Below are 25640 nucleotides of genomic sequence, written 5' to 3' on the forward strand. Positions count from 1 at the left end.
GCACCGCCTTCAGGCTTTCTAAGGGCGTAAATTTTTGATTTCACTCTTCACTGCCTATCACAGTTTCGGAGGCCATGGAATGCCCAGATGGCACAAACCCCCCCCCAAATGACCCCACTTTGGAAAATAGACACCCAAAGCTATTTGCTGAGAGGTATAGTGAGTATTTTGCAGACCTCACTTTTTGTCACAAACTTTTGAAATTTGAAAAAAGAAAAAAAAAATATGTTTTTCTTGTCTTTCTTCATTTTCAAAAACAAATGAGAGCTGCAAAATACTCACCATGCCTCTCAGCAAATATCTTGGGGTGTCTACTTTCAAAAATGGGGTAATTTTGGGGGGTTTTGTGCTATCTTGGCATTTTATGGCCTTCAAAACTGTGATGGGTAGTGAGGAGTGAAATAAAAAATTAACGCTCTTAGAAATCCTGAAGGCGGTGATTGGATTTTGGGGCCCCGTATGAAGCTAGGCACCCAAAAAGTGCCACTCATGTGGTATCCCCGTACTCAGGAGAAGCAGCAGAATGTATTTTGGGGTGTAATTCCACATATGCCCATGGCATGTTTGAGCAATATATCATTTAGTGACAACTTTGTGCAAAAAAAAAAAAAATTGTCACTTTCCCGCAACTTGTGTCAAAAAATACAATATTCCATGGACTCAACATGCCTCTCAGCAAATAGCTTGGGGTGCCTACTTTCCAAAATGGGGTCATTTGGGGGGTTTTGTGTCATCTGGGCATTTTATGGCCTTCAAAAATGTGATAGGTAGTGAGGAGTGAAATCACAACTTTACGCCCTTAGAAATCCTGAAGGCGGTGCTGGGTTTTCGGGGCCCCGTACGCGGCTAGGCTACCAAAAAGTCCCACACATGTGGTATCCCCGTACTCAGGAGAAGCAGCAGAATGTATTTTGGGGTGCAATTCCACATATGCTGATGGCCTGTGTGAGCAATATATCATTTAGTGACAACTTTGTGCAAAAAAAAAAAAAATTGTCACTTTCCTGCAACTTGTGTCAAAAAATAAAATATTCCATGGACTCAACATGCCTCTCAGCAAATAGCTTGGGGTGTCTACTTTCCAAAATGGGGTCATTTGGGGGGGGTTTGTGCCATCTTGGCATTTTATGGCCTTCAAAACTGTGATAGGTAGTGAGGAGTGAAATCAAAAATTTATGCCCTTAGAAATCCTGAAGGCGGTGCTTGGTTTTCGGGGCCCCGTACGTGGCTAGGCTCCCAAAAAGTCCCACACATGTGGTATCCCCGTACTCAGAAGCAGCAGAATGTATTTTGGGGTGTAATTCCACATATGCCCATGGCATGTTTGAGCAATATATCATTTTGTGACAACTTTGTGCAAAAAAAAAAAATTGTCACTTTCCCGCAACTTGTGTCAAAATATAAAATATTCCATGGACTCAATATGCCTCTCAGCAAATAGCTTGGGGTGTCTACTTTCCAAAATGGGGTCATTTGGGGGGGTTTTGTGCCATCTGGGCATTTTATGGCCTTCAAAAATGTGATAGGTAGTGAGGAGTGAAATCACAACTTTACGCCCTTAGAAATCCTGAAGGCGGTGCTGGGTTTTCGGGGCCCCGTACGCGGCTAGGCTCCCAAAAAGTCCCACACATGTGGTATCCCCGTACTCAGGAGAATCAGCAGAATGTATTTTGGGGTGCAATTCCACATATGCCCATGGCCTGTGTGAGCAATATATCATTTAGTGACAACTTTGTGCAAAAAAAAAAAAAAATTGTCACATTCCCGCAACTTGTGTCAAAATATAAAATATTCCATGGACTCAACATGCCTTTCAGCAAATAGCTTGGGGTGTCTACTTTCCAAAATGGGGTCATTTGGGGGGGTTTTGTGCCATCTTGGCATTTTATGGCCTTCAAAACTGTGATAGGTAGTGAGGAGTGAAATCAAAAATTTATGCCCTTTGAAATCCTGAAGGCGGTGCTTGGTTTTCGGGGCCCCGTACGCGGCTAGGCTCCCAAAAAGTCCCACACATGTGGTATCCCCGTACTCAGGAGAAGCAGCTAAATGTATTTTGGGGTGCAATTCCACATATGTGCATGGCCTGTGTGAGCAATATATCATTTAGTGACAACTTTTTGTAATTTTTTTTTGTCATTATTCAATCACTTGGGACAAAAAAAATAAATATTCAATGGGTTCAACATGCCTCTCAGCAATTTCCTTGGGGTGTCTACTTTCCAAAATGGGGTCATTTGGGGGGGTTTTGTACTGCCCTGCCATTTTAGCACCTCATGAAATGACATAGGCAGTCATAAAATAAAAGCTGTGTAAATTCCAGAAAATGTACCCTAGTTTGTAGATGCTATAACTTTTGCGCAAACCAATAAATATACGCTTATTGACATTTTTTTTTACCAAAGACATGTGGCCGAATACATTTTGGCCTAAATGTATGACTAAAATTGAGTTTATTGGATTTTTTTTATAACAAAAAGTAGAAAATATCATTTTTTTTCAAAATTTTCGGTCTTTTTCCGTTTATAGGGCAAAAAATAAAAACGGCAGAGGTGATCAAATACCATCAAAAGAAGGCTCTATTTGTGGGAAGAAAAGGACGCAAATTTCATTTGGGTACAGCATTGCATGACCGCGCAATTAGCAGTTAAAGCGACGCAGTGCCGAATTGTAAAAAGTGCTCTGGTCAGGAAGGGGGTAAAACCTTCCGGGGCTGAAGTGGTTAAATTTTTTTTTTTTTTTTTTTTTTAAGCGCTACAATTTATTTAATAAGGAAGAAAAAAAAAAATATAAGAAAAGACAGGAAAAAATATATGTGTATACAAAGGTCATAATATAGGAAAACAAGATGTATACCTGTTTCCATTTACAACCAATCTCGGGGTTCAGTTCCAATGAGGAAAAAGCCAATAAATAGCCAATAATAAATAGTAGTACTACAGCAACCATAGGAGGGCATCAAAGAGCCCATTGACCATATCTGCTCAATGGTCCATGTGGAACCGTGCAAATGCACTGGGAGAGCCTATGGTAAAACATAATAGGGAGAAAAAAAACCCACAGTAAGTTTGGGGGGGCATTTATGCTTCAATAAAAATGAATATAGTAACATCGCAGCAGAGGATAAAGTACTCACTTAAGGTAGAATTGGATGTAAATCCCCAGGAGGATACAGAGATGTTCCTGGGTTGAAAGAGAGTGAGCAACTGCTATATAGTGTGTTTTGGCGCCAAAAGGGGAGGGGGTGTGGCAGACCATATTGGTGCCAAAAATTAACCAGTAAGGCACAGAGGGATCATCCTAAAGTATAACAAAACAAGGACGGAGAAAACCACAATATGTGGCTAAAACACACATTTACACAGGAAGTGACGTCTCTGTGCCAGGAACCAGATTACATACTGTATAGAACAGGAAGTAGCGGCCACTGGAGGACCGGAAATGGAAAAAAAAAAAAGAAACCTAGGAAGATGGATACAAACAAACATACTCTGTCATAGGCCACATGTCAACACACTGTTCTTTTTTTTAAAAACATTTTATATTGATAGAAGCAAATTTCACTAAGGTATGCATTGGCCAGAATACAGGATTCTTTTAATATGTGTTTAGAATCACATGTGCTTTCAAAGCAGATGAATCTGATTGGTGTCACTTCTATCAGATTCATCTGCTTTAGATGCACATATAATTATAACTACATTCCGTAATAAATGGTGTCTATGTAAAAGAGGGTTTGGATCCCACCATTATCTTCTTGGAATCATGATTGGTCCAGGTACTAGAACAACGGATATGGGGATAGGCAGATAAATATTGTTATTCTTGAGGACATAAATACCAGTTGTTGTGCAAGCTTCAGCTAAAGATGTAAATTTAATGTGGTTATAAAAAATGTGGGTTTTTAGCAAAGGAACAAACTAAGAAAATAAGTTATCAATCTCAGCTTTCAACGCCAAACATTTGAGCAGAGCTATTTTAAAGGATAATAATAGACAATGGTGATATTTAATGATTTATAAAGGTTAAAGAATACTTTCTAAATGGCATGTTTGTTTAAATATTTTTTGCAAAGAAGTTGAAAGTGAATAAATGTTGCAGAAAGCATACTACTGTCACCAAAAATTCACCTGCTTTGGATGTATAAATATGATTGGTAAAATTGCAAGCAGGGCTAGTGCTTCCACTAGGCAAACTAGGTGGCCACCTAGGGCGCTCTGCTGCCTAGGGTGCCCAGCCGCTGGTTTCCCTACTCTCTGTCTCCGTAAGTTTTGGGTGCTGTATTATAAATACCTCTGTAATAAATGTTATAACCTCTATTGGGTGCTGCTGGGATAAAGCGTGCACATCCAGGGGGATGCAGGCAGCCGCTCTCTAGTGTCATTATAGAGGTGCAGTACTGGAGGAACAAAAGCAAACATCCCCTGCACACCTCTATGATCAGTACTCTATACTGCAGCCGCATCCTTCCTCTAGCGCTGGCTTCTGTCACACTGATGCTCAGGCAAAGGGGGTGGATTCAGGGGTGGAGCCAATGGGGGGGCGGAAAAATGAGGTTTTGCATGGGGTGTCAAAAGTCCTTGCACCAGCCCTGATTGCAAGCTATGTGTACATGAAGGTACACAGCACGGGCTTTAAATCCCATGTAGGGTTTTTATTTGGGGCAGAGTGACAGCTTCTCTTAACATCAACCCTTCTGCAGATACTTGCCTTTTCACTTCTCCGCTGATTTGTTGGAACCCCTGCAAATACCTGGTACTTGCAAGTATTGGGGACCATGTAGAATTCCCTTCACCATACAATGCACTGCCCATCCTTGATTGAGCAATGTGGCAGGTTCCTTATGTTGTGGTGTGTTGCCACTAGTTACTAACATCCACGCAAATTCACCCTTCTGCCAGACATCATTAAGTCACACTTGTAGACAATGAAAAGTCTTTTGCTTTGTTTTGTTTTCATTTATTGGGGGGATATAACTTGATTGGGGGAAAGGCGATATGGGATGCCCCTAGAACAATTATTTTGCCATCATATTTATGAATTAAACTTCGTTTGAGCCTTGAAGAAATTATGCACATGTATAACATCCACAGTCTCTTCCCTGCATCACCATGCAGATTATTGCTCCTCCTCTGCGTAACTCCTGCAGACTATTACTCCCAGGAATCCTTCCCTCCTGCACAAACTTATTCTGTAGCACATTATGTTTCTTGTCACATCCTCTTCTATATGCAAAATATCCCACTCTAAATAGTCTCTAATGCTGACTCTGATTAGTTGCTGCTACTAGGCCAGAGGTCTGCAGTACTTCTCCCCGGAGGCCTAGTAGTTTAATAGCATGTGCTGAACAGTGGACTACTGTTCCCAGCTAGTCCAGCTTGCAAATCCTGCGCCCTCGGGCCGCATTGATTTGACACTATTCCCCACAGTCTCTACTCTGTTCCAGGACTCCTCATCAATGACCGTGTAATGATGAGGACTTCATCCATGACTGTGTAAGGACAAAGTTCCCTCACAGACTTCCTCGCATGTCTCCACATCCACCCTTCCACTGTGGTACACTCACCGACCTTTTTCTGACCCGAGTCCATGATGGAGAACTTAACCGGACCGTATGTTCCGACAGCTTCTCCTGCCCCTCTGCTCTAGGAACTCCTCATCAATGACCATGTAATGATGAGGACTTCACCCATGACCGTGTAAGGGTGAAGCTCCCTCACAGTTCTCCCGGGCTTCCTCCCGCGATTGGCGCACCTCCCTCAGATAGGGGTGCCCTCCTGCTGCTGTCTAGTAATCCATTCTCCATTTCTCACGGCCGACAACTCCTCCCAGTGGCCTGTTACCTCAGCTTATATGCGAGGCCTGCCCCCTGCCAATTCCAGTTGGGGATTGGTCAGGGATCCTCACATGAGCTGCCTGCCACTCCAGTTCTAGGCCCTGTCCCCCTTCCAGAACATTCTCCCTGCAAGCAGGGGAGGCCCCTCAGAACTAAAGTACAGGTGGTCACAACCCACTGCTACACTAACCACTCCCTGTCCCCAGATCAAAAACAAACAGGCCTAGCTTGCAGCATAGGCCTGCCTAAATTTACCTGTACTGACAGAACCTACCAAAAATCCTCACTATAGCACTTACCTATAGTAGAGGGTGCTACACTTATAAAGCTGGATTCCGAGCAGACATAAAAGACACAAGTTAATGCAGCCCTGTATTAATTTTTATATCAATAAATCTATTTTGTAAATGCAAGCAATGTAAGTAGCTGAATTTGGTTTGGTATAAACCTCTTGCAATTCCTAAATAGCAGAGCTCAGAACTTGGAAGGGAGAAGAAGCATAAGATGCAGTTACTTGTGCTGCAGTACTTATCTTCTAACAAAACATAAACTGGCAGAAGAATAAAGAAAAGTAACCAAGAGATTAGTTTCACAGTGTGCTGCTTCTTTTTTCACAAGCTGGGGGAGGAACAAGGCCTTTAAGATTTGCATAAGCAGAGACAAATTAGGTCTCTCACCCTACTAGACAGAGCTGTGCTCACACTTGGGAAAATCACATTGTACAAGCATGCAGAGATGGATCTGCGTTTACATGAGAACAGAAGCGTACAGCCATTAACTTCTTTGGCTGACAGCATTCCCCACCTGCAGCTCCCAAACTTACGGAAAACAACATTCAAAAGTCAACATTCAAGTTCTGGAGGGCAACCCTTTAGCCTAGAATCAAATCAAAATTGCCTGTTTGGTAAAGCGTGGGTGGCGCCACTTCTATTTAGGCAAAACAACTGCCCCTGCAGCACTTTGTTGAGAGAAAATAGCAGCACCCAGTCACACAAAACCCAGTCACACAATAAGGAGACAAAACGGACAGGTTTGTGGGATCAGAAAGATGATGAAAAAAAATTGACTTTATAAAGACAAGTAGCTTGCTAATAATATTATGTGTTTCCTGGCTGGAATTCAACTTTAAAGCAGTATTAAACCCAAAAATATATTGCAGCTTACCAATCACTAGATGCAGTGCTACATTATTTGCTTTTTTTCCTCTGTTTTCACCTGGTAATCTGGCCAGTAACACACCTTTTGTATTAGAATGCCTACACTCGACAGGCAGGGAAACTCACAGCCTTTATTTTCACGGCAGCTAGGATAGCAATAGCTAGGTCCTGGAGGACACCTACAATCCCTTTCAACTTGGTGAAAAACAAGTTGTCATGGTCATTGAATGCCTTTCGGCAATCTTACTAGCAGTGGCGACCCAGGCATTATGGGCGTCGCCCCCCCCAACACCTTGGCTGCCCTCCCTATCCATGTGCCTGGCCCCTTTGAGGACGCTGAATACATAAATTACTATGGCAGGGATAGGCAGGGGGTGCGTATTTTGAAGAATGTGATTAGAGCCAGAGTTTCTAATAGGCTTCAAAATAGGGTGGGTTGGGGGCACAGAGCACTGCATCCTGATCCCACCCTGTTGTGTGACGGTAGCAAATTAATTTTCACTATTTTCACACTAACTCTCCTCCCCACCAATCAGGAGGCAGGTCAGTGAGACCTGTCTCCCGAATGGCCAAAGCATCAGGCGATCTAACTGAATGCCTAGCTTTGGAAGAACAGGAAGAAGACACACGGCTGCGGGAGTAGCAGACACCGGAGCCACTGCCCGCATCCCATCCCGGGAGAGGAGGAGAGGACACCGCAGCATGCCATCCCTAGATTGGGGAGGTGCCGCGGGAGGGGGGGTTGATGTCAGTGTCACACCACAGTCCGCGGTGGGGGAGGGTTGTGGCTAGTGTGTGACGCCGCAGTCTTCCCCGGGGGGGGGGGATGCTGCTGTCAGTGCCGCCCCCCCCAAAAGAAAAATCCACCATCCACCACTGCTTACTAGACAAAGGAGCTATGTTTGATAAAGTCTGAGAACTCTGGATCAAATACCTGTCTGACCCCTCATGATTTGTCAGAGTCAGAGTTCATATTATGGAGTGAACTTGATACTCTTTCCTCTTTTTCTTTTTTTTTCTTTTTCTCCTCTCTTTCTCTGGATTACCCCTTTCCCTATACTCTCCCTGTAGTGCTAGGGAGATAGATGTTATAAAATCTACAGTAATGAGCGAAGCATTGAAGGGGACGCTATACCACCCCGTTCAAAGGCTGAATTTATGGTCTGTATTTCTAGATCACATCAATTCCATATGACATGGTTTCCCCCGAACCCCCCCCCCCCATATAGTTCATGGAGGAGTGATGGGGAAACCAAAAAGATAGTTATTATTTCTAGGTTATAGGAACGTTACTGTGTTTTGTTTTTTTTTTCTGATGTGGCTCGTCAAGTAAAGAGCTGTAACAGATGTGCAGGTTAGAAGATGCCAAAATACTTTTCCCGAAATGTTTACTGTAATGTGATACAGATTTATGGTATGTTGTTAAATCTCTTAAATGTTTATTTGTCTTGAAAATTTCAATAAAAACCATTGAAACAGAATGCCCACACTGAAGGGCACATTTGAATAGCAACATTGTCAGTCTGGGGGGAGGAACGTGTTAGATGGACTAGCAGATTTAAATACACTAACAAAGAAAAGGAAATCCATAAAAAAGAAAATTAATGCAGCTATCACATCAAAGATTTGGTAGGTTGCAATATCATAAATGTTTGCTTTTGGGTAAATACTGCTTTAAATCCTGTAAAAATGATATCCACCCACCTCCTGTCTCAGGAATTGAATGCGAGTCCCTCCAACAGGAACACAGACATCCGAAAAGATCTTACAGAGGGACTTCCCTTTATCTACTTAAAAAAAAAAAAAACATACATCCTAGACTACCACAAGAACTGATTACAATTTATTGACCAAGAGCAAGTATTATTCCCTCCACGCAGCACAAACCATGCAACTGCATTACTATTATTATATTATATCTATTTCCAGCACATATTTCACAGGTGGAGAAATATCGCTCCAAATCTCAAATTGAATTTCCCTAAAGAAAGCTGTCTAGGGTGGTGCCAAGCTGTCATCTGTATGTGCTATGGGATTCTAATTTGCATGAAACATACAATTAGCCCTGGAGCAATGATGCTCCCTAATTAAAAGGAGGCAGGCTGGTATATAAATTAGATTCTTCAATAAAATCTTAACCATTGATACATCACTAAAGGTTACTAGAATTTTGCCAATGCAAGCCAAATTCAGAGGCCTGGAAATGTACATGAAATTAGTAATAAGGTATGTAGAATTGATGCCACAGAACTTTTATAAATACTTTCGGGACATTTACATGTGTCAGTATGTAGAGCAGCCTTTCTCAACCTTTTCAACTTGAAATAACTTTCCAATCTCAGGGAACCCCTGCTAAAAAAATATTATATCTACAATTCATAAAACATTAGTGTGATGGTCTGTGGGAACAATGTTCCTTACACGTGTGGTCATTGGGAAGAATTTCACCATTACAGATAGCGAAAAGGATCAACAGATTCAGTGCAAACTTATCTGAAAGGTAGAAAGTTCTCATGGAACCCCTAGCCCCTAGAACCTCTGGAGGAACCCTAGCTGAGAAACCCTGATGTAGATGTTGGTTGCCTTGCATATGATCCTGCAATAAACACAGTTCTGGAACAGAAATCATTAAGTAAATATTAAAACGCCAATCTAACAATCAGGCTTGACACACAAAGTCAGGCGCCAGCTGTCTAAGACAATCATTTAAAGCAAGACAGACATTGTATGAAGAGAGACTACTGCAAGTATTCTCAAATTTACAAAAGAAATGAACTGAAAATAGTAATTATCTAAATATCTGTAATTAATCATATTAAATAATGTCAATTAATGTCTATTGCTGGAAATGTTTGTGACTTCTGATAATATCTGAAAAACGGCATAGTTCACTAATTTGAATATTATTCAGGTAATGTATAAAATATGAAGAAATCATGTTCCTGTTGTATGTGGGTGGAAAAATATGTTCATAAATTCCTTGGTGACAGCAGTATGGTTTCTGAAACATTTATTTGATTTGAACATTTTCTCTGATAATATTTAAATAAATACTCTGTTTTAAAAAGTATGCTTTGACCTTTATCTTAAGATATCTTAAGCGCTTAAGCGCTGCGTAAACTGTTGGCGCTATATAAACCACGTATAATAATAATATAATAATATCTCTAGTGTCTATTTGGATCCTCTAGAAACAGGTCTGCTCACACACATGGGGTGAATAGCTGAGACAGATAAATAAATTTACTCACTTTATTCCTTTTGAACTTATAGCTAAAATCACACCTGTAGCTGAAGCTTGCACAAAGACTGGTCGTTACGCCCCCAAGAATAAAAATAAAAATATATATCATATAAAAATATATATGCCTGTCCCCAGAACTTTTGTTCCAGTACCTAGATCAACCATGATTCCCAGTAGAGGATGGTTTGGTTCCAACCCTCTTTTACATAAACATGGACCTACTCACAAAAACATTTCCCAACACAGTGAAAAATCTGAGCTTCTTGGGTAATAGTCCAAGAACCTCCAGGATAATGGTCCAACACATTGGCACAAGGCTAGCATGATAAAGACATTCATGTCAAATTAAATTGTGGAAACCAACATTTCAAGGGGATTTTTTACATTCAGTGAAAAACTTTTTGTGTCCCATTACAGCGGTGTTGTGACAGTCCAAACTCTCAAACCACAATTGCTATGGCAATTTAGCTTTGACCCTAGAACCTCTTTTACGGGTTTTGAAGCAATGTCCTGTTTAGTCTTCCTGTAGTAACTAAACTAACACTAGTAAACATTATGGAATCAAACCATTCTCTCAATGTTTTATAACTCTGAAAAAATTACTGCAATATATGTTTTCAGATTCTGCTAGCTGTGTGAATATACATTCTGTTTTTTTTTTTTTACTTAAAGCGTATCTATGGTCAAAATGTAAACCATATATTAATTTCCACATTGATCTTCAATTATTTCTTGTCTATTCCTATTACTCTGAACAATCTTGAAGTTTGTAATCTTACTTTTTGGAGCTCAGTCTCTACACATGTCTTTCTTGGAATTATTTCAAGCACAATATTCTCTACGCACACATTCAAGAAACTGGCTACTCAGTAACTCTGGGTGCTGTAATGACCATAGGCTGGAAACCGTTGATGATCAAAGTGAAGAAAATGTCATCAGCACACCAAGGATTCCTCGAAAAGGGATTTATTTCTGTGGTCACATGATAAACATACAGCTGCATGTTTATCATGTGACCATGAAAATAAATCACTTTGAGAAATCCTTGGTGTGCTGATGACATTTTCTTCTCTAGGAATTCTTTTTACTGTGCCCTGTTGATTTTCAGTGCTGTGTCACAGAATTCACAGAGCCTGCGTTCTGAACTGAGTTGGTGCTGGGAGGAAGGGTTTAAGCAGGCAGAACCAGTATAGGAATCATTGCCTTCAGGCAGCAAGGTATTATGGGATATAGAGTCCTTAGAAATTAAAAGTAACTAGTGGAAGATAAGCTGTAAAGCATGCAGGGAATCCAGGAAATTATGGGAAGAGATGGCCAGCAGACAGGCAGTACTCACATGAAAGGAGATTTTGTTGCTTATATTGGATTGTGAAAATAACTATTTTTGTATTGTTATTGCAATGTTGAAAGTGTATGCTGTGACCATAGAATTCTTTTAATTTGTGATTTTTTGGCTTTGACAGGTGAGCATATTGGTTCTAAGGGGTATATTAATAAATGGATCAGCGATGCAAGACAGATGCCATTGCTTGCAAAGTCCTCTGTGGCATATTTGCAATTGTTAAAATCAAACAATCTTACATGAATAATCAATGCCGCCTACATTTATTTTGGTTTCAATGATAATATTGGGTATAAGCACCATCATGGGAGTGTTCACTAACTCACTAATTGTGCTTGTCAATTTTGTAGACAAAGTGAAAGGTAAAAAGCTCAACCCATCTGACTTAATTTTGGTGACCCTAGGTTCCTCTAACATTGTTTTCCAGTTCATAATGCTGATCAATGATTATTTGAGCTTCCTGGACCGAGACCTCTACAGCTCTGATCAGATCTACACTTTATTTACGGTCCTATTGGTCCTTCCTATATTTTCAAGCTTTTGGTTCACGGTTTGTCTCTCTATCTACTACTACTTGCAGATTGTCATATTTACTCATCCCTTTCTTATTCGGTTAAAGTTGGGGGTCTCACGGTTAATACCCAAGTTACTGATGGCCTCAGTTTTTACATCTGTAGCTAATGGCCTACCTGCTGCATTGAACCGGCACAAGGATCATCTCTATTTAAACGTGTCAACAAATCAGAGTATGGAAGTCGCTGTTCCTAAAGTGAATGCTGTGTACATGCTACCCAGTACTGTCATTAGCTGTTCCCTTCCATTAGCTCTCATTGGTATTGCTAATGGTATGATCATCAAGTTATTAATTACACACAGTCACAAAGAGGATAGAAATGCCCAAGGGGACCTCAGTCCAAGAGCTGAAGCTCGCAGATCTGCAGCCAGGACAATTGCATGCCTCCTTCTTCTTTATATTTCATTCTATATGTCTGAGGTCCTTCTCTTTATAGATACCTTCCCCAGGAACAGCTCTGGATTCTGTGCCTGCTTGATTGTAATATACAGCTATCCTCCTGCTCAGTCAATAGTTCTTATTCTCGGATGTCCCAAACTAAAACAAGTGTCTTTCGCTTTGCTGCAATCTCTATTCAGGAAAGGACAACCTAAATCACAGAAGATCCTCTGCATAAATTTCCATCCACATCAGACAGTTCACATCATCGCACAGTGATAATAATAAAACATTACATATTACTATATATAAGATATCCTGTGATCATTCTTTTTAAAAACGTACTTTCCACAAAGAAAGAAGAGAATCAGAAAAACATGATTAGTAAAAGACAAAACTTCCATGCTAAATGTTTTTTTGTAGATTGTATTTTTATTAAATTAAAATATTATTAACTTGCAGACAATACATTACAGATATTGGAGATGTTTATAACAAAATATAAAGAAAATTTAAATACAATATCAAACCAATATAAAACACATTATCAAACCACAATAAAGAAGATTAAGTAAGAAGGGGCTGTATGCAACCTACTCTATTTCTATTAAAATCCCGTTGATAAATAGAACAGAAATAAACATTTACTGTATAGAAAGGGCTCTTTCACATGGGGCGGATCAGTGATGATCCGCCCCGTGAATATCCGTGGCTTGCTCGCTCCGCCGATCCCCGCTGAGCAGGAAAATGACAGGTCCGTCGCTGCACACTGTGCAGCGACGGACTTGTCAGAGCGCCGCTCTCCCCTATGGGGGATCGGATGACGACGGACCGTAGAGTCCGTCGTCACCCGATCCGATCCGAAAACGGATGGAAAAGTAGGTTTTTCCTCTGTTACACTTTTTCGGATCGGAGCGGGTCGGATGTCAGCGGACATGTCACCGCTGACATCCGACGCTCCATAGATGTCTATGGAGGGTCCGTTCAGGTCCGCCTAAAAAACTGACAGGCGGACCTGAACGGACAGTCCGTGTGAAAGAGGCCTAAGTCACATTTATAAACAATATTGACTTTTTAAATTATTCCAGAAATGGAATGTAAGAGAGCAGCATATTACTTATTAATCAATACTGTCTTTACCTTGAATGTGGTCAAACCAAGATTTTCACTGTACCATAAAATGGTTAGGTTTTTTTCTTGTGTGTTATAGTGTTTTACTTGTATCATTCTTTAACTGTGATATTTGTTACAGATTTCCAATGTTTGGTTGCTAATGATTTTGATCAAAAATAGAACTTGGCCGATGCGCGACCTGTTCGCAGTTTGGAGAACGGCCAAACAAACTGGCAAAAAGTTAGATATTGCCAGCACAAATTCCTAGTTGATATTCATAAAAAAAAGCTGGTCATGGATTTATCAGAAATCTGTCATTAAGCGGCAGTAGAGGTGGCAATATATTTACATACAGTAGACTAATTCAGGACACAAAACAGATCAGTTAAGCCATCAACACAATGGTGTAAGGCTGAAGCCAAATGTTCTACAGCTAAAGGATCAGTAATGACTGAAGCTAGATTATTTGACACAATCCTTTAGGGTTTGATAGACTTACATTCTGGCTATGGTGTGTTGCAAAGCAGGGCTTTAAAAAGAGCATCCCAACATTTGTCAGTGGGATCCCTAAAAACCAGAGCATCCTCAATAGATATAGTAAGTGTTTTTTTTTTTTTTTTTTTTTTTAGGGGGGGTGAAATATTGATGGATCCACAATGGAAGCCGCCCATTTTTTAAGAAAATCTTCATCCAACGGATATTGTGTGACAAAATATTTGGGAGGGATAAATAATTTATCTGGAGTTTAAAAGTTTGCGTAGAACATGTGGAAGTAAGAAGTGTACTGGAAAAGTTTGATAGTCTTGGGGCCTTTCAAGGATCTCAGGCTGGTAAGAGCACTGGTAAAAACAGGCTGTTAAAAGGTGGCTCTCACAGCAGCAGTAAGTTGTACAGTATGTAATCTTTAAGCCTTGCAGCTAAATCAACTGAATGAGGTACAAATTCATCCATTCAGGATTTTTGAGACTCTTTGTCAGACAGTACCTCCACAGCAGAAGGCTCAGGGGCTGCTACAGCTGCATTAATATCTGTCTGAAAAACTTCATGAATTGGGAAGGCGTATAAGTATACTTACAGCTTCTGTGCTCAGAGTCAGCAATCATAATTGCAATTTGGCCCATACAATTAGGCATAGCTGCAGAGTACTCCTTGTTGGATAAGGCAGAAGAGTGGGCTACACCTGACAAATATAAGGAACAATCTCAGCTGTTGGCATCAGGTCCCTTACTAGGGTTAATGCATGCCTCCCTGTAACTATTAGCAGATTGTGAGCTGGGGAGACCCAATGCAGTGGTTTCCCTTACACTTGGAATGTGACATATTGTACTTCAGGAACAACTTAATAAAGAACACCAGGTAAAAACCTTGAGCACACAGCTGCTTAATGCAGGAGAGGTTCAATGACCAGAGGTGACCACATCACTGTAGGTGGCAGCAAAGACTAACTGTGGTATAAAGCCTTGTTTCTACTGCTAATAGGAGTAATGGTGAGAGGAACCTACCTCACACTGAAAAGGTGCATAGTGTGTGCACGACACTGGCTAATGATGCAAAACGTCCTCCTTTTCTACAGTAACCAGCTGGAAGGGGGAGTAATACTATTGTTACCAATAAAAAATCTTAAAACTCTTGGTCACAGCAGAGACATGATATACAGCATATTTGGCTAGCTAGTAACCCCAATGTCAATGATTTCTCATTTTAATCAGGCATTTCTATTTATAGCTCTTGACTATGCAATGAATGCATGTATAGGATTGATCAAAGTCTCTGACTATACTCATATTAACATTACAGTTAAAAAGACATATGTTATAATTACCTTCTCTCTTCAATAGTATTGCACAGAGTGGCCCGATTCTGTTCTTTTTGTTCCCCTGCCAGCGCGCTAGTCTCCTTTTCATCATGTGCCACCATAGGAAGTGACTTCCTAAGGGTGGAGCACCTGCGGGCATCTATAGACACACACATAAAGATAAAAGGAAAAGAAAAAAAATAAGTGTGAGGAAAATATAATCTAGAGCAATATAATCTAAATCGATGTTAAAGTATCCACACACAATTCAATTTGTAGATAAATGGTGGAGAGTTAATCCACCTCAGAGATAGTTCTGAGACTAAGACAGCATGACATCTGTGCTTTAGTGGCAAGGTCCGCACCAGTGGACCCGTCCCGTCCATTAGGAGCACATGGACGGAGCCCCCCTATCCATGCACCTGGCCCCCTGATCTACATACAGGGCACAAAACTATGGATTCCAATGGGGGGAACGGGGATGTTTTTTTGAAGCACATGATTATTGTCTAAGGTTCTAATAGGCTTCAAAAAAGGGTGGGTTCGGGGCGCAGAGCAGTGCACCCTGATCCCACCCAGTTGTGTGCCGATAGAGGAGGCTGGGAGGAGATTTAGTGTGAAAATATTAAATTCGCCAAACAGAATACGAGATTAATAAAGTATTCTGTATAGCAAATGGATATTCACTATTTTCACACTAAGTCTCCTCCCGGCCAATCAGGAAGTGGGTCATGAGACCCGTTTCCCGATTGACCAAAACGTCAGGCGATCCTATTGGACGCCAAGCGCCTAGGATGAGGAGAGAGGAGACAGAGGACACCGGAGCTGCTGACTGCCACCCATGCTGGAGGACACCGGAACTGCAGGAGGAGAGAAGGAGAGAGGAGATAGACAGGAGATGGAGAGGAGATGGAGCCTTCCACCGTCCGCCATGCTGGAGGACACCTGATCCACAGGAGGAGAAGAGGAGACGGAGAGGAGCAGCAGTCTGCCACTCGTCACCATGCTGGAGGACACCAGAGCCGCAGGAGGAGAGGAGGAGACGAAGAGGAGCCACAGCCTGCCACTAGGGATGAGCTTCGTGTTCGAGTCGAACCCATGTTCGACTCGAACATCGGCTGTTCGATCGTTCGCCGAATTGCGAACGTTATGGGCCGTTCGCGCTAAATTCGTGTGGCGCGTCACGGCCCATAATTCACTGCGGCATCGCAGTGCATTGCTGGCTGATGATTGGCCAAGCATGCACTATGACCCGCATGCTTGGCCAATCACAGCGCTGTCAGTAGAGAGAGCTGTAATTGGCCAAAGCCAGGGTGGCTTTGGCCAATTATGGCTCAGGGGATTTAGTACACACCCCACACTATATAAGGCTGCCTGCACGGCGGCCCTGTGTAGTGTGTGTTCCGGTGTGCTGAGAGATAGAGAGAGAGAGAGACAGTGTCATTTGATTTGAGTTAGATAGATTAGGCAGAACAGTCAGTCAGTTAGCTGCACTTACAGTGTATTGTGTATATATATGCATCCCAGGTGTTGCATATATATATATACACTGTATTCAGTTTAGCTAGATCCGTTCCTGTTATCTTCTATCTAGACTATTTACATTTAATGCAGTGCGTCCTGCTCACAGTGTTCAGCTAGATCCGTTCCTGCTATTTACATTTAGTGCAGTGCGTCCTGCTCACAGTGTTCAGCTAGATCCGTTCCTGTTATCTTCTAGACTATTTACATTTAGTGCAGTGCGTCCTGCTCACAGTGTTCAGCTAGATCCGTTCCTGCAATTTACATTTAGTGCAGTGCGTCCTGCTCACAGTGTTCAGCTAGATCCGTTCCTGCTATTTACATTTAGTGCAGTGCGTCCTGCTCACAGTGTTCAGCTAGATCCGTTCCTGCTATTTACATTTAGTGCAGTGCGTCCTGCTCACAGTGTTCAGCTAGATCCGTTCCTGCTATTTACATTTAGTGCAGTGCGTCCTGCTCACAGTGTTCAGCTAGATCCGTTCCTGTTATCTTCTAGACTATTTACATTTAGTGCAGTGCGTCCTGCTCACAGTGTTCAGCTAGATCCGTTCCTGCAATTTACATTTAGTGCAGTGCGTCCTGCTCACAGTGTTCAGCTAGATCCGTTCCTGCTATTTACATTTAGTGCAGTGCGTCCTGCTCACAGTGTTCAGCTAGATCCGTTCCTGCTATTTACATTTAGTGCAGTGCGTCCTGCTCACAGTGTTCAGCTAGATCCGTTCCTGCTATTTACATTTAGTGCAGTGCGTCCTGCTCACAGTGTTCAGCTAGATCCGTTCCTGCTATTTACATTTAGTGCAGTGCGTCCTGCGCACAGTGTTCAGCTAGAGCCGTTCCTGCTATTTACATTTAGTGCAGTGCGTCCTGCTCACAGTGTTCAGCTAGATCCGTTCCTGTTATCTTCTAGACTATTTACATTTAGTGCAGTGCGTCCTGCTCACAGTGTTCAGCTAGATCCGTTCCTGTTATCTTCTAGACTATTTACATTTAGTGCAGTGCGTCCTGCTCACAGTGTTCAGCTAGATCCGTTCCTGCTATTTACATTTAGTGCAGTGCGTCCTGCTCACAGTGTTCAGCTAGATCCGTTCCTGTTAAATTCCTACTGACCGGCAGGCTTGTCTGGTTACAGTATATAAAGCTACCTGAAGAAAATTACAGGTGTTCTATTTGATCCTATTAGTACCACGGTCAGGCAGCTAGACTATTTACATTTAGTACAGTGCGTCCTGCTCACAGTGTTCAGCTAGATCCGTTCCTGTTATCTTCCTACTGACAGGCAGGCTTGTCTGGTTACAGTATATAAAGCTACCTGAAGAAAATTACAGGTGTTCTATTTGATCCTATTAGTACCACGGTCAGGCAGCTAGACTATTTACATTTAGTACAGTGCGTCCTGCTCACAGTGTACAGCTAGATCCGTTCCTGTTATCTTCCTACTGACAGGCAGGCTTGTCTGGTTACAGTATATAAAGCTACCTGAAGAAAATTACAGGTGTTCTATTTGATCCTATTAGTACCACGGTCAGGCAGCTAGACTATTTACATTTAGTACAGTGCGTCCTGCTCACAGTGTACAGCTAGATCCGTTCCTGTTATCTTCCTACTGACAGGCAGGCTTGTCTGGTTACAGTATATAAAGCTACCTGAAGAAAATTACAGGTGTTCTATTTGATCCTATTAGTACCACGGTCAGGCAGCTAGACTATTTACATTTAGTACAGTGCGTCCTGCTCACAGTGTACAGCTAGATCCGTTCCTGTTATCTTCCTACTGACAGGCAGGCTTGTCTGGTTACAGTATATAAAGCTACCTGAAGAAAATTACAGGTGTTCTATTTGATCCTATTAGTACCACGGTCAGGCAGCTAGACTATTTACATTTAGTACAGTGCGTCCTGCTCACAGTGTTCAGCTAGATCCGTTCCTGTTATCTTCCTACTGACAGGCAGGCTTGTCTGGTTACAGTATATAAAGCTACTTGAAGAAAATTACAGGTGTTCTATCCCAGCTTAGTGCAGCTACAGGCCATTAGTATGTCTGGAAGGCCAAGAAGGAGAGGCAGACAGTCACAAGCCAATAAGAGAGGGCAAGCAGGCTCTGTGTCTAGTGCTGGTCGTGGAGACGGTGCATCCTCATCAGCACGTGGCCATGGGACACGCTTGGCCTTTTTTTCGGCAGCTGGCCATGTTGAGCCGCAACATGCGGAAGACTTGGTCGAGTGGATGACCAAGCCGTCCTCATCCTCCTCATCCTCTCTCACCCATGCCCAGGGTGCTTTGTCTGGCAAAGCAGCGGCCTCTTCCCTCAGCTCAATGTCATCAGTGACTCCTTCCCTAGCTCCACCATGTCCTCATGAGGATTCCCTCGAACTGTTTGACCACAGTGTTGGGTACATGCTCCAGGAGGATGCCCAGCGTTTGGAAGGCTCTGATGACGATACTGAGCTCGATGAAGGCAGTAACATGAGCGCGGACAGAGGGGGTGCCCAAGAAGGACAGCAATCTGGCAGTCATGCTCCCCCTGCTGCAGCATACTGCCAGGTTTGCTCCAGTGATGAGGAGGGAGGGGATGATGAGGTCACTGACTCAACGTGGGTGCCTGATAGGAGAGAGGAGGAGGAGGAGGAGGAGGAGGAGGAGGAGGAGGCGGCAGCACATCACCAACGAGGCAGGATGCCCTCCAGGGGCCAGCCTAAGGGCAGCACATTGACTGCATCACACCCCAAAGCTCCACATGTGCAGGGCGCTGCAGTCTCTGCGCGTTATTCAAAAAGTTCTTTGGTGTGGGCCTTTTTTGAGACGAGTGCATCAGATCGCACCGCTGCTATTTGCAACATATGTCTCAAGCGTATCTCGCGTGGCCAAAATATCTCCCGCTTGGGTACCACATGCTTGACCAGACATATGTTGACCTGCCATGCAGTTCGTTGGCAAGCGTATCTAAAAGACCCACACCAAAGAACAAAGAGGATCTCTCCTTGCTCCTCATCAGCTGAGATTTCCAACCCCACTAGACCTTCAGTCCTCTCTGAGACCTACAGTGAGAGGAATGAAGGTGTAGAATTAGGTGTGTCACAGCCAAGTACTTGTGGGCAATCTGCTTTTGGTACACCGACGTCAGATTGTACCAGGCAAATTTCCCTGCCCCAGCTGCTGCACCGCCGAAAGAAGTTTGCTCCCAGCCATCCACATGCCCAGCGGTTGAATGCTAGCTTGGCAAAATTGCTAGCACTTCAACTGCTGCCTTTTCAGTTGGTAGACTCTGCCCCCTTCCGTGAGTTTGTGGAATGTGCGGTTCCTCAGTGGCAGGTACCCAAACGCCACTTTTTCTCACGGAAGGCGATTCCGGCTCTCTACCGGCATGTGGAAGGCAATGTCCATGCCTCGCTGGACAGGGCGGTCAGCGGTAAGGTGCATATTACCGCTGACTCATGGTCCAGCAGGCATGGACAGGGACGTTACCTAAGTTTCACGGCGCATTGGGTGACTCTGCTGGCAGCTGGGAAGGATGCAGGACAAGGTGCAGTAGTGTTGGAGGTTGTTCCGCCACCACGCCTCCAAAATGCTGATTGTGACACACCTCTCTCCTCCACCCCCTCCTCTTCTTCTTCCTCCATGGCCTCTTCCTCGGAACCAGCGGTGCTCCGTAGGCGTTCAAGGGGCTACGCAAGTACGCAGGCCAAAAGATGCCATGCGGTGCTTGAGCTGGTGTGCTTGGGGGACAGGAGCCACACTGGGGCAGAGGTTCTGTCAGCTCTGCAGGGGCAGGTTCAGAGGTGGTTGACGCCACGCCAACTTAAGGCAGGAATGGTGGTTTGCGACAATGGCACCAACCTCCTCTCTGCCCTCCGACAGGGACAAATGACCCATGTGCCCTGTTTGGCTCACGTCCTTAACTTGGTGGTGCAGCGGTTCTTGGGCAGGTACCCGGGCTTACAGGATGTCCTGAGGCAGGCCAGGAAAGTCTGTGTGCATTTCCGCCGGTCATATAATGCCAGTGCTCGGCTGACGGACCTCCAAAAGGAGTTTAACCTGCCCAAGAACCGCCTAATCTGTGACATGCCCACCAGGTGGAACTCAACGTTGGCCATGCTGCAGCGGCTGCACACGCAGCAGAGGGCCATCAATGAGTACCTGTGCGACTATGGCACCAGGACAGGGTCAGGGGAGCTTGGTTTTTTTCCCCACGCCAGTGGGCCATGATCAGGGATGCATGCACTGTCCTGTCACCATTCGAGGAGGCCACGAGGATGGTGAGCAGTGACAGTGCATGCATCAGTGACACTGTCCCCCTTGTCCACCTGTTGGAGCACACGCTGCGTGGAATAATGGACAGGGCACTTGAGGCAGAACAGAGGCAGGAAGAGGAGGACTTCCTTAGCTCTCAAGGCCCCCTTTATCCAGACAGTGTTCCTGCGTGCCCGCCGATCACACAGGAAGAGGACGAGGAGGAAGAGGAGGAGGAGGAAGATTGTGTCAGTATGGAGGTGGAGCCTGGCACTCAGCATCAGCAGCAGTCTTTAAGGGATCAGTCCCAAGAAACACATGGACTTGTACGTGGCTGGGAGGAGGTGGCTGCGGACCATGTCGTTCTTAGTGACCCAGAGGACTCCGGACCGAATGCCTCAGCAAACCTACGCTGCATGGCCTCCCTGATCCTGCAAAGCCTGCGTAAGGATCCTCGTATTCGTGGTATCAAGGAGAAGGACCAATACTGGCTGGCAACCCTCCTTGATCCACGTTACAAGGGTAAGGTTGCGGACCTTATCTTGCCATCGCAGAGGGAGCAGAGGATGAAACATCTTCGGGAGGCCTTGCAGAAAGGTCTGTGCAACGCGTTCCTAGAGACTGGGAGGTTACAAACTCCTGTTTCTGGACAACGTGTTGCTGAGGCTTCGGTCAGTCAAAGAAGGAGCGGTGGAGAAGGTGGCCGTCTGACCGATGCGTTCAGACAATTTTTTGGTCCGCAGCCCCAAGGTATGATCGGTTCCAGCAACCATCGCCAGCGTCTGTTTTACATGGTGCAGGAATACCTAGGGGCAAGATCAGACTTGGACACCTTTCCCACCGAAAATCCTCTGGGTTACTGGGTCTTGAGGATGGATCACTGGCCAGAGCTTGCACAGTATGCAATTGAGCTACTGGCCTGTCCTGCATCCAGCGTTCTTTCGGAACGCACATTCAGTGCTGCTGGAGGCGTGGTAACCGATCACAGGGTGCGTCTGTCCACCGACTCGGTCGATCGGCTGACCTTCATAAAAATGAATGAGTCTTGGATCACCACCAGCTACCAAGCACCTGATGCTGATGTAACCGAATAATTTTTTTTGAAATCTCAGATCCCTTCAAAGACTGCCTATGCTGATGCTGAGTGACTATCCCTGAGTAATTATCCTCTTCCTCCTCAATCATCACGCTGATAGCTTGTAAGAACATTTTTGGTTCTGGGCGCCACCACCAGTGCCTAAGGCACAATTTTTCAGCCCCTGTTTAACAGGGGCGTGTAATTACAATTTTTGATGTAATACTTTGCAGCAGGGCTCGTTCCTGCATTCCAACTAGAGTGTCTGTGAGGGGTTGCAGTGTTGTGGCACCAGCACCAGTGCCTAGGGCCCAATTTTTCTGCCCCTGTCTAACAGGGGCGTGTAATTACAATTTTTGATGCAATACTTTGCAGCAGGGCTCGTTCCTGCGTTCCAACTAGAGTGTCTGTGAGGGGTTGCAGTGTTGTGGCACCAGCACCAGTGCCTAAGGCCCAATTTTTCTGCCCCTGTCTAACAGGGGCGTGTAATTACAATTTTTGATGCAATACTTTGCAGCAGGGCTCGTTCCTGCGTTCCAACTAGAGTGTCTGTGAGGGGTTGCAGTGTTGTGGCACCAGCACCAGTGCCTAAGGCCCAATTTTTCTGCCCCTGTCTAACAGGGGCGTGTAATTACAATTTTTGAAGCAATAATTTGCAGCAGGGCTCGTTCCTGCGTTCCAACTAGAGTGTCTGTGAGGGGTTGCAGTGTTGTGGCACCAGCACCAGTGCCTAAGGCCTAATTTTTCAGCTCCTGTTCAACAGGGGCATGTAATTACAATTCTTGATCTAATATTTCACAGCAGGGCCCTGTGAGGGCTTACAGTGTTGTGGCCACAGCAACACCTAAGGCCCAAATTTCTGCTGAGTATATAGGGCAGGACCCTACTTTCAAACATCTAACTTACAAACGACTCCTACTTGCAAACGGAAGGAGACAACAGGAAGTGAGATGAAATCTACCCCTAGGAAGGGAAATTCTCTCCTGTAAGAGTTAATATGGGAAAACAAGTTCTCCTTTCCACTGATGCTTTCCAATCCTTGTTCCACAAAAAAACCCAAATTTTCAAAAAACATTTTTCATTGGGACAAAAAAGTGAGGTGAAATCTTCTGAAGAGGAGGAAAGACAGCAAAACAAATGTCACAGGGGTGATAACCCTTCCCTATGTTTTCCAAAAAGCTTAGAAAAGATTTTTTGGCTGGAGCTAAACACGTTAAAAATGTTCAAAATTACAAACAGATTCTACTTAACAACAAACCTACAGTCCCTGTCTTGTTTGCACCGCCTGTATACTGCTGTTCAGAGTATATAGGGCCTGGTGGCCCCACACCTTTCCTTATTTTAATTTGGGTGCGGGGTTCCCCTTAATATCCATACAAGACCCAAAGGGACTGGTAATGGACTGGGGGGTACCCATGCCGTTTGTCTCACTGATTTTCATCCATATTGCCATGACCCGACATGACATTAAACCCGCAAGCAGTTTTAAATGAGATTTTTTCCTTTAAAAATGACATTTGGTGCAGGGACTGTTCTAAACATGGGAAACACGCGTCACTTTACAGGCATACTATAGACACCCCCCAGGTACGATATTTAAAGGAATATTTCACTTTTTTTTTTTTACTTTAAGCATCATTAAAATCACTGCTCCCGAAAAAACGGCCGTTTTTAAAAGTTTTTTTTGCATTGATACATGTCCCCTGGGGTAGGACCCGGGTCCCCAAACCCTTTTTAGGACAATACCATGCAAATTAGCCTTTAAAATGAGCACTTTTGATTTCGAACGTTCGAGTCCCATAGACGTCAATGGGGTTCTAACGTTCGTGCGAACTTTCGGTCCGTTCGCGGGTTCTGGTGCGAACCGAACCGGGGGGTGTTCGGCTCATCCCTACCTGCCACCCGCCACAGTGCTGGAGGACACCGGAGCCACAGGAGAAGAGAAGGAGAGAGGTGACGGAGAGGTTCCGCAGCCCGCCACCATCCGCCGAGCTGGAGGACACTGGAACCACAGGAGGAGAGGAGGAGACGGAGAGGAGCCGCAGCCCGCCACCGTACTAGAGGACACCGGAGCCACAGGAGAAGAGGAGGAGAAAAGAGAGAGGTTCCGCGGTCCACCACCACCTGCCGTGCTGGAGCTTCAGGAGGAGAGGAGGAGATGGAGAAGAGCCGCAGCCCGCCACCAGCCGCTGTGCTGGAGGACACCGGAGCCACAGGAGGAGAGGAGGACAGAGGTGACAGAGAGGACACTGGAGCCGCAGCCCGCCACCCGGATGGGGTAAGTGTCAGACCGACCAGCAGATGAAGGGGGGTTAATGGCGCCGGCCACCCGGGGGGTGGTTGTTTGCTGCCCCCCATTAAAAAAAGAAAAAAAAAAACAACCGCCACTGGTCGGCACACCTGCAGCAGCTGTTATTATTTGACTCTCTTTATTTAGTTCATACTATAGGGGAAGTAAGAACACCCCAAGGTGAGAAGAAATACTCCATGGTAGGTTGTATATATGCAATATATGGTGGGAGACCCTGTCATCAGGTGTAGCAGGTTACTCAGTCCACCAGTCCACCCATACCTAAAATATCTTTACCCCTATTAATCTGAGTCAGTTGATAATACAAATCAGAAAGAGCTGTCTGATTTGAAAATGAGGACTCTCTTGTCATCTTGCCACCTTGGGATTGGGAAATAAAATGTTCCATTAGCCTGATAAATGTCCCCCTTTCTTGGTATACCAAATGTATATTACATGAAATGTAAAAATCTTTTTTCTCAATGTTTTGTTTGATGTTAATTTCTATGTTTTTGATGGCGTGAAGAACAGTTATGTAGCCAGGTGCTGGGCTACAGTAATATGGATGTAGCAATAACTCACGGTGGAGCTGCTGGTTTAAAGCGGGCTGTTACCATTACCTTTGTTACCTCTATTTCATCAGAACCGGGTCTAGGGTCCCGTTGAGTTTAATACCAGACAATGTAGGCACCTGACACTTGAGTATCTTTTCCAATACTTTAATAAACGTAACTGTAGGAAGTAGCAGGAAAGGAAGTTCTAATACCTTTTCTTAGTGTATTATTAGGAATTGAAATCTTGTAGGTGAATGTACTTTCCTCTTAGAGTTGAATCTTTGCCCGCCTGGATAGGTTTCTCTCACTAACCTAGCAGCCAGTACGCAGCACGAACAAAAGTCTCTGCCACAGACTTGAATAGAACAAAACCCGTACGATCCTCTGCCACAGGATGTAATGGTTTACGATGGATAGCAAACACAGCACTAGAACCTTTAAGCCGACCCGGCAGTACTATGCGGTAGGGTTACTTTAGGATACGTCCTCCAACTGAGTCATCAGGCCCCTCTCCAGACCAGTACTCTGCATGATCCTTC

At 44.1% G+C, this 25640-nt stretch overlaps 1 protein-coding gene across 1 annotated transcript; it reads left to right on the top strand.

Annotated features, from left to right (window-relative positions):
• The first annotated feature begins 11826 nt into the window (after positions 1-11826).
• Positions 11827-12807, top strand: LOC141135599 (taste receptor type 2 member 40-like). Its single transcript, XM_073624445.1, has one exon. It carries the CDS (start codon positions 11827-11829, stop codon positions 12805-12807), a length of 981 nt encoding a protein of 326 aa, XP_073480546.1.
• The last annotated feature ends 12833 nt before the right edge of the window (positions 12808-25640 follow it).

Source organism: Aquarana catesbeiana, linkage group LG01, assembly GCF_042186555.1.
Source record: "Aquarana catesbeiana isolate 2022-GZ linkage group LG01, ASM4218655v1, whole genome shotgun sequence".
Classification (NCBI taxonomy): Eukaryota; Metazoa; Chordata; class Amphibia; order Anura; family Ranidae; genus Aquarana; species Aquarana catesbeiana.

Excerpts from the sequence above, each read along its gene's own strand:
- LOC141135599 (XM_073624445.1), top strand. The coding sequence starts at position 11,827 with ATGCCGCCTACATTTATTTTGGTTTCAATGATAATATTGGGTATAAGC.